Genomic DNA, 10306 nt, shown 5'->3' on the forward strand with positions numbered 1-10306 from the left:
CCTCGGTGGAAGATGCAGCTTTCTGCTACATACACAGCATACCATGAACCTGACTGCTGCTGATATCAGCTGGGGTCAAGGTGCACAGCTAATCCCACAAGTGTCCTTGACAAACACGTTTGTTTGAACGGTTCCTCTCTGTTTACTTGAAACTGTGCTGGAGATCCAGAGCAGATTCTCTCAGGAGAAACCTACAAGTGATAACCCCTCACCTCCTCTCCCCCAGACCAGCCCTGCTCTCCCCCCCAGACCAGCCCTGCTCTCCCCCAGACAAGCCCTGCTCCCCCCCCCCAGACCAGCCCTGCTCTCTCCCCCAGACCAGCCCTGCTCTCCCCCCCAGACCAGCCCTGCTCTCCCCCGGACCAGCCCTGCTCCCCCCCCCAGACCAGCCCTGCTCTCTCCCCCAGACCAGCCCTGCTCTCCCCCGGACCAGCCCTGCTCCCCCCCCCAGACCAGCCCTACTCTCCCCCAGACCAGCCCTGCTCCCCCCCCCCAGACCAGCCCTGCTCTCTCCCCCAGACCAGCCCTGCTCTCCCCCCCAGACCAGCCCTGCTCTCCCCCCCCAGACCAGCCCTGCTCTCTCCCCCAGACCAGCCCTGCTCTCCCCCCCCAGACCAGCCCTGCTCTCCCCCCCCGGACCAGCCCTGCTCTCCCCCCAGACCAGCCCTGCTCTCCCCCCCAGACCAGCCCTGCTCTCCCCCAGACCAGCCCTGCTCTCCCCCCCAGACCAGCCCTGCTCTCTCCCCAGACCAGCCCTGCTCTCCCCCAGACCAGCCCTGCTCTCCCCCCCAGACCAGCCCTGCTCTCCCCCCCCAGACCAGCCCTGCTCTCCCCCCCAGACCAGCCCTGCTCTCCCCCCCCAGACCAGCCCTGCTCTCCCCCTACAGACCAGCCCTGCTCTCCCCCCCCCCCAGACCAGCCCTGCTCTCCCCCCCCAGACCAGCCCTGCTCTCCCCCCACAGACCAGCCCTGCTCTCCCCCAGACCAGCCCTGCTCTCCCCCACAGACCAGCCCTGCTCTCCCCCCAGACCAGCCCTGCTCTCCCCCCCCAGACCAGCCCTGCTCTCCCCCGGACCAGCCCTGCTCCCCCCCCCAGACCAGCCTGCTCTCCCCCCCCAGACCAGCCCTGCTCTCCCCCCCCAGACCAGCCCTGCTCTCCCCCAGACCAGCCCTGCTCTCCCCCCCACAGACCAGCCCTGCTCTCCCCCCCACAGACCAGCCCTGCTCTCCCACAGACCAGCCCTGCTCTCCCCCCACAGACCAGCCCTCGCCTTACAGCCAGCCAGCCAGTAATTCAAAATGATTGCTTAGAGAAAAGCGTGTCAAAGTGCACATCCTGTTTCTATGGGCCTCGGCGTTCTGCGACTGTGGTGATTATCTGAGATTTAGGGCGCTGTGTGGTTATGGTGTGTACGTATGCAGTGTACACCCAGGGCAGACGACTCTCTCAGATAAGACGTTGACAGCATTTCTCCTGTGGATGCAGGAACCATGGCAACACAGCAGGTGCTGCCTGGGTCTTTTCACTGCTGTTTGAAATCACACGTGTCATATTTAACCACTGGGGGGGAGGGGTGGGGGGGGGGGGTCAGGGGGTTCGAGGGAAGGGGGGGGCAGAAAGTGAGTAGGGGGTGGGAGGTTAGAGAGTGCGGGGGGTGAAGGGGGGCATTGTGGGTGGGTTTAAGGTGGGGGTGAAGGGGGGCATGGTGGGTGGGCTTCAAGGTGGGGGTATGGTGGGTGGGGTTTAAGGTGGGGGTGAAGGGGGGCAATGCGGATGGGGGCAGAGTAGGGGGGTGGGGGGGTGGGGGGGGCACTGAGGTTGAGGGATGAGGGGGTGAGGGGTGAGGGGGATGAGGGGGTGCTTCAGCAAGGGGGGTGAAGGGGGGGTCATTCTACATCCAGCTCATCTCAGGTGACACTGAGATCCCTCTCTCACCCTGCTGTGAGCCGGGATGAGGTCTGTGTTTGTGGTGAGCAAGGTCACAGCACTGCTAATAAACCCCACAAGCTCTGCCTCTGCCGTCAGAGTCAGCGAGTCAGCGAGTCAGGACAGAGAGCCGGATGAGGCGGATAGCAGAGGATGGATCCGGCTCAAAGCTCACTGTAAACACACTTAATACCCGTAAAGTCCCAACATAAACCCAGAGAAGCAGGATCGTGAGCAGAGTTTGAAAGGGCGTGCGCTGGGAGGAAACTGTGAAGCCGCTATAATCCCTCCAGGCCAAACTAGAATGGAGTGGAGAGACATAAACAACATGTCATATTTACTGTGGATGTTTATAAGAGCTACCTTACCTAGTGAGAGATGTGGTGGTGATCACACACACTATGGAAACACAGGCAAGAGGAGAGGAGGAGAGGTGAGGGGGGAGGAGAGGAGAGGAGAGGAGGGGGGAGGAGGGGAGAGGAGGATAGGAGGGGAGAGGAGGGGAGGGCAGAGGAGGATAGGAGGGGAGAGGGGGGGGAGGGGGGAGGAGGGGAGGGGGGAGGAGAGGATATGAGGGGAGAGGAGAGGAGATGAGGGGAGAGGAGAGGAAGGGAGAGGAGATGAGGGGAGAGGAAACGAGGGGAGAGGAGAGGATATGAGGGGAGAGGAGGGGAGAAGAGATGAGGGGAGAGGAGATGAAGGGAGAGGAAAGGAGACGAGGGGAGAGGAGACGAGAGAAAAGGAGACGAGGGGAGAGGAGACGAGAGAAAAGGAGACGAGGGGAGAGGAGACGAGACGAGGTGAGAGGAGAGGAGGGGAGACGAGGTGAGAGGAGGGGAGGGGAGAGGAGAGGAGAGGAGAGGAGGGGAGAGGAGACGAGGGGAGAGGAGACAAGAGGAGACAAGGGAGAGGAGACGAGGGGAGAGGAGACGAGGGGAGAGGAGATGAGGGGAGAGGAGATGAGGGGAGAGGAGACAGGGGAGAGGAGATGAGGGGAGAGGAGACGAGGGGAGAGGAGAGATGTGGGGAACTCACTTCGTCTCTGTCTGGACAGTTTGAGGTCGCTGTGTCCCGTGGAGCTGAGGTAGAGCATCGCCAGCACCAGCAGTCCCAGCTGCATAGTCCCTCCGGCCGGCACACCGGCCCCGCAGGCTCGCTACCAGACAGGGGCCCTCTACCAGGCTGGAGCCCACTCCCTCTGGGGAGATGGATCTGACTCTCTCTCTAAAGCTCTCTTTATTTGTCTTAATCGCTATCTCTCTCAATCACTGTCTCTCAGTCACTCTCTCAATCACTTTCTCTCAATCAATCTCTCTCAGCCTCTCTCTACTGGTCGCTATGTCTCCGTCCCCCCTCTGCAGAAAACTATGTTGCAGTCGTGAGTCCAAATACGGCCGTATCCATACTGGTGGGGGTGTGTGCTGGTCTGGGGGGCGGGGGTGGGGGGGGAGCAGGGTGGTCTCAGGTGGTGGAGGTGCAGAGTTGAGAGGCAGAGGGAGGATGGAAGGAGAGGAGAGTATGGAACTCTCGTCAGTTCAACCCATGAAGCTGGAGGTGGGGAGGTGGGGAGGTGTGGTGGCGTTTGGGTCTCTGCCAGGGAGAGGTGGGTGTGAGAGGGCTGCACTGCCCGGGGCACCAGTCTTGTTAAAGACGCTGGGAGGAGGTGTGGAGCAGGGGGGAGGGAGGGGAGGGAGGGGGGAGTCCTAAAAACAGCAGAGATGAAGGGAGGAAGATTGTAGTCTCCTACACGTCACAACGCATCAGGCTGGGCCAGGCCCTGCAGGGAGGGAGGGAGGGAGGGAGGGAGGGAGGGAGGGAGGGAGGGAGGGAGGGAGGGAGGGAGGGAGGGAGGGAGGGAGGGAGGGAGAGAAAGTATGCATTAGATGAACAGCCAACTAATACTGATTTAGTGATTTTTGCAACAAAAATTAAATGGTATCAAGCTCAACCGTGGCATTAAAATACTTTTTTTCTCTTTTGCAACTGACATGAGAACATCATTTCTCCACAAAGCAGGGGAAACAAACTAAACCATGATCTTGTTGCAGGAGAAGACTTGTTAATGCCAAACAATGTCCTGAGAAAACGAATTAAGTTTGTTTAATCAGATTCAGTACTAATGTTATTCAATGTCATTCCAAGGCATTCAAATGCCTGCTGGTTAAACACAAGCCAACAACAAGGGAACTGAAAGACCACAACTTGGTTTTGGTCGCAGCTTTTCAAACTGGCTCTGGGATCGAACGATGCGTTAAATATGTTGACTCAACTCTGCTGCCCTCCACAAACAGAACAAAAAACAGACCGTCCAACTGTCTTTAGACTGGGGGAAACACACACAAAATATAAAGTCAGATTTGGTCCAAAAACGTAAATAAGCTTGAAATGTATTTCTGGAAAACTGGGTAATATAACAAGTTTACTAGAAGTGATCATTATGTGTCAGTAACAACGTGCCTGTCTGAAGACTAGGGGTCATGTGACCAGCTATATCGCACTGCAAGTAGAGAAAACATCATTTGATGCCCCTCTCGTCGTTAGTTGCTTTAATAATCCATCAGTCTCACCACAATACTAGCTCTACAGTGCAAATACAGGAAAGACAAGGCTGACTAAGTATTAGCTAACTTGGTAGCTAGTACTGTAGCTGGCTAACACAGCTTGTGCATCCTGTGCTTTGGAGAACTGTATTACCTGCTACAGAAGAGCACATCCTAGCAGGCAGAAGGTAACATTTTCCTCACCTGGAGAAGCCGGCTGTGCTCCGTTTTGGTCCTAGATTCAGATCTGACCCCGGACCGGTAAATTGAGCTAACTACTAAACTATGCTGTGTGGGAATCACTGGAGCTAACCCGTCGGAGGGCATACAGAAAGACATGGTGTTGATATAACAGCCTGGAAACATAGCTAGCTACATGTCATCACCCTGGCCTGTGGCTTTTCTACTACTGTCTTGCAGTTTTAGGTAGCTAGCTAACTCCCAGAAGTTAACAAGCTACTAAATTGATGTTCTACTACAGGAAATCACGCGTGGGTTTGTGACGTTGTTACGTTAGGGATATTTTTGACTGTGGCTAGCTAGTTAGCCATCGTTAGCTAGTGTTTTCTCCACCAAAACTTAAATGATGCCCAAACTGGGCAACGGAACCTTCCAGCCAATACAGGCAACGCTTTCGGGACCAAGACGAACATTTTGAAACCGGCATTGTCTATGTAGTGCAAAAGTGCAAAAAGAGTTTTAAGGGAAAATAATGAATAAATAATGAATACATCTGAGAGAAAATATAGGTTGTGCCTTGTCAAAGCCAATGAGAAACTAAAGTATATCAGTATGCAATTCCTTAATATTTACATTGTTTTCAACCAGCCTTTATACTACAACAGCATAATAGAATTCCTGAAATTCAGTTATGGCTTTTGATTTTGATGTGCCACCCCAAGATTCTCATTGCCCCCCGCCGTCCCCCCCCCCCCCCCCCTACACACACACACACACACGAATAATGCCTGGCGGTGCCATTGATCAGGATGACTCTCTTCTACATGTCCACGACCACAGATCTGTCCCTCCAGCTTGTCCAGTCACACAGCCCTGCCAGAGACCTGACCTTCAGCTGCAGGGAAGCAGGAGGCCAGGTAGATAAAGGTAGATCTGATCCAGGGAATAAACGATTGAGGAAAAACAACAGATCTTTCTTTTCCACGCGTTGTTAACGACAACAGAGAAAAATAATGAACAAATGAAAAAGCGACTCGTGCCTGATTGTGAGAGCAGATAACAGGAGTCTGAAAACACACATGGAGAGATTTGTATTTTGTTGGGAAGGAAGATGTTTCCCCAGAGCAGTATTCTTCTATATTGTGAAACAATATTAATGCTAGCAGAGACAGTATTTGATGACAGGGTCTCATTCATCATCCCTAGAACAGGCTCTCCTTCCTGGGGACAGACTGAGAAGAAACACCGTGGGTTAGCAGACACACACACAGCACACACACACACACAGCACACACACACACACAGCACACACATACACACAGCACACACACACACACAGCACACACACACACACAGCACACACATACACACAGCACACACATACACACAGCACACACACACACACAGCACACACACACACACAGCACACACACACACACAGCACACACATACACACAGCACACACATACACACAGCACACACATACACACACAGCAAACACACTCACACAACCGAAATATACAAACACACATGCAAAACAAAGACACCCACGCATCCTGTACACGCACACAAACAAAGCAGACACACACACATAGCAGACACACACACACATAGCAGACACACACACACATAGCAGACACACACACACATAGCAGACACACACACAGGGAAAATGCCCCTGAATGCCTGAGCCATCCCTGACAAGACTCAAGAGCAATGTCCCCACAAGCTTCTTCCATGGCTTGGAGAAGGTTGTTCTGTCATAGGGATTTCTGTCATAGTGTGGCACGGATCTCATTTGAGTTTGTTTTTCTTCATCCTCTTCCTCTGCCTCTTCCTCTCCCTTGTCCACCTCCTCTCATTTGGACAATTATTCCTTTTCTTCTGATATTTGCATCCATGATTTCAAAGTACAGATGAGCTTACCTTTGTATTCATTCCGAACCCCTGATTGCTTGTTGAGTATATTTGCTTGTTAGTGCTTACACATGGATAATTGGTTGTTAAGGTTGTTTGAATTGCGCTGTTTTGGGTTTACTTATCAAATGGCAGTGTTTTCTGAATGACATAATGGTGATAATTGTGTCTTAAAGTAAGAGGTGTGTTTAGACTTTTGCAAAGAAGTGTGAATGAACCTGAGAAATGTGTCAAAAAGGGTCAATTGTGTGTAAAGATTGGGGTACATGGTCTTTCTGCTGGGATTTGGCAAAATGGTTTTGTGGGGATGGCTTACACATACCATTTTTGTGTGTTAGCAATCGAGAAAAACTGTAAAATAGCCACAGGCGTGATCACTCGAACATGATTGGACATTAAATAATCAAGTTACCCATGCAGGAAGGCCACAGAGTGAGTATTGTGTGTCAACAGGCTGCCAATCACCTAAAGACATGTACTTCACTGCCAAATGTAAATATCTAAATTACCAAGATTTTAGAGTTAAAAGAGTCTGGGTCAGGATGATTGTTTTATTCCTTCACACTGTCCGCATGACCACAGGCTACTCCTCGACAGCTTGTTTTCCTTTGGAGGTGAGAATGAGACCAAATCTCTTCGACACCTTCATCTATATTTATCAGCAGGAGCCAAATATGTTGAGTGTCTTTACTCTAACCATAAGGTTGTTGATGGAGTCGGAGAATGGAGAGAGGGAGGAAAAGAGGGACAGAGAGAGAAAAAGAAAAAGAGAGAGAGAAAGAGATGAAAGAAGTGAAAGGAAGAGAAAGGAAGAGGGAGAGAAGGGGGGGAAGAGACAGGGAGACAGGGAGAGAGAGAAAGAGGGAGAGAGAAAGACAGAGAGAGAGAGAGAGAAAAAGACAGAGAGAGAGAGAGAGAGAGAGAGAGAGAGAGAGAGAGAGAGGGAAGAAGAGAGAGGAAGAGAGAGGGAAAGAGGGGGGAAGACATAGGGAAACAGAGAGAAAGAAAGAGAGAGAGGCCCCATCTCTGCCAGAATAAGGTTGGCCCAGTCCTCCAGTCCCACCACTTCCCTCAACCTGCCAACCAGACCTCCAAACCCCTCCACTACCACCTCCAAACCCCTCCACTACCACCTCCAAACCCCTCCACTACCACCTCCAGACCCCTCCACTACCACCTCCAAACCCCTCCACTACCACCTCCAAACCCCTCCACTACCACCTCCAAACCCCTCCACTACCACCACCAGACCCCTCCACTACCACCTCCAAACCCCTCCACTACCACCACCAGACCCCTCCACTACCACCTCCAAACCCCTCCACTACCACCTCCAAACCCCTCCACTACCACCTCCAAACCCCTCCACTACCACCTCCAAACCCCTCCACTACCACCTCCAAACCCCTCCACTACCACCACCAGACCCCTCCACTACCACCTCCAAACCCCTCCACTACCACCTCCAAACCCCTCCACTACCACCTCCAAACCCCTCCACTACCACCTCCAAACCCCTCCACTACCACCTCCAAACCCCTCCACTACCACCACCAGACCCCTCCACTACCACCTCCAAACCCCTCCACTACCACCTCCAAACCCCTCCACTACCACCACCAGACCCCTCCACTACCACCTCCAAACCCCTCCACTACCACCTCCAAACCCCTCCACTACCACCTCCAGACCCCTCCACTACCACCTCCAAACCCCTCCACTACCACCTCCAAACCCCTCCACTACCACTTCCAAACCCCTCCACTACCACCACCAAACCCCTCCACTACCACCTCCAAACCCCTCCACTACCACCTCCAAACCCCTCCACTACCACCTCCAAACCCCTCCACTACCACCTCCAAACCCCTCCACTACCACCTCCAGACCCCTCCACTACCACCTCCAAACCCCTCCACTACCACCACCAGACCCCTCCACTACCACCTCCAAACCCCTCCACTACCACCTCCAAACCCCTCCACTACCACCACCAGACCCCTCCACTACCACCTCCAAACCCCTCCACTACCACCTCCACTACCACCTCCAAACCCCTCCACTACCACCACCAGACCCCTCCACTACCACCTCCAGACCCCTCCACTACCACCTCCAAACCCCTCCACTACCACCTCCAAACCCCTCCACTACCATCACCAGACCCCTCCACTACCACCACCAGACCCCTCCACTACCACCTCCAAACCCCTCCACTACCACCTCCAAACCCCTCCACTACCACCTTCCACCCCCAGACCTCCTCCACCACCATCACCACCAGACCCCTCCACTACCACTTCCAAACCCCTCCACAACCACCTTCCACCCCCAGACCTCCTCCACCACCATCACCACCAGACCCACTCCACCACCAACTCTATCTGGAGCATGGAGCCACAGATTGGTTCTGACAGAAACAAACAAACATGGGTGGAGAGAAAGAGAGAGAGAAACAGAAATAAAGAGAGAAAGGGAAAGAGAGAGAGGAAGAGAGAGAGAGCAAGAGAGCGAGAGATAAAGAAAGAAAGTTCCCTAGAAATGTGAACGCCAGGCTGGAAGCCAGAAAGGCGAGGGGCCTGCTCTCCAGGATCTTAAACCTAGGATTAGGTCTCCACTGGCTGCTGGGGTGCCCTGGAAGTTTCCATGCCCTCTCCCCCCTCATCCATTAAACACACACAGACACTATGCCTCCACTCCTCCCCATCGCCCCCTTCACCCCGACTGCCAGATGACAAAATCACCCCCTCATCAAATAGTCAGGAGATTAAATTGCCCGCTTTGTAAGTTCTGTTTGATTTATCAATTATTCAAGCAGGTTGCAGTGAAAGGGAGCTCCCGCTGTGGGGATTTGTTGAACCTGAGAAGGTGGTAGAACTCATAGCTGTGAGTATGCCCTGGGCTGACCCCTCGGCTGACCCCTGGGCTGACCCCTGGGCTGACCCCTGGGCTGACCTCTGGGCTGACCCCTGGGCTGACCCCTGGGCTGACCCCTGGGCTGACCCCTGGGCTGACCTCTGGGCTGACCCCTGGGCTGACCCCTGGGCTGACCCCTGGGCTGACCCCTGGGCTGACCTCTGGGCTGACCCCCCTGGCTGGCTGGATCGATCACAGCAGAACACAGCACACAGGACTGGACACGGCTGAATCTGAGATTGCACCCAGGAAATAGTTTGGTGTTGCGCCTGAAATACAATGTTGTTTTTGTGATATTACAGATTTAATGGTTGCATTGTGGTTGAGATATTGTTGTAGCACCGTGCTCGGTAGCTGAGATGTGGTTCCTCTGCACTGTGATGGGGTAAATACAGACCGTTTCTCAACTCTGACCACAGAAACGCTGTTGGAACTGTGCACTTCTGATCCTCTGATCATCTCACTCTCATTTCTCTCTGAAATCTCTGCTCGTCCCCTGGGCTCATACAGAGTCTGTAGATCTCTCTCCCGTCCAGGACAAAGCAGTCTCTAGATCTCTCTCCCGTCCAGGACAAAGCAGTCTCTAGATCTCTCTCCCGTCCAGGACAAAGCAGTCTCTAGATCTCTCTCCCGTCCAGGACAAAGCAGTCTCTAGATCTCTCTCCCGTCCAGGACAAAGCAGTCTCTAGATCTCTCTCCCTTCCAGGACAAAGCAGTCTCTAGATCTCTCTCCCGTCCAGGACAGAGCATGGTCAGATGCTGGGGACGAGACAGGCTCACACCTACTGCTGTCCACTCTCTCTCTCTCCTACTGTCCTCTATGTCG

General features: G+C 53.7%; 1 protein-coding gene across 1 annotated transcript in view; it reads right to left on the minus strand.

The window, feature by feature from the left end:
* rspo1 (R-spondin 1) overlaps nucleotides 1-3047 on the minus strand; it is a 13903-nt gene extending 10856 nt beyond the window's left edge. The window contains exon 1 of the mRNA XM_067238141.1: nucleotides 2963-3047. Coding sequence (XP_067094242.1) covers nucleotides 2963-3047 — 85 coding nt within the window. The remainder of the gene's footprint in view (nucleotides 1-2962) is intronic.
* Between the last annotated feature and the right edge of the window lie 7259 nt (nucleotides 3048-10306).

The sequence above is a fragment of the Osmerus mordax genome, chromosome 6 (assembly GCF_038355195.1).
Source record: "Osmerus mordax isolate fOsmMor3 chromosome 6, fOsmMor3.pri, whole genome shotgun sequence".
NCBI lineage: Eukaryota > Metazoa > Chordata > Actinopteri > Osmeriformes > Osmeridae > Osmerus > Osmerus mordax.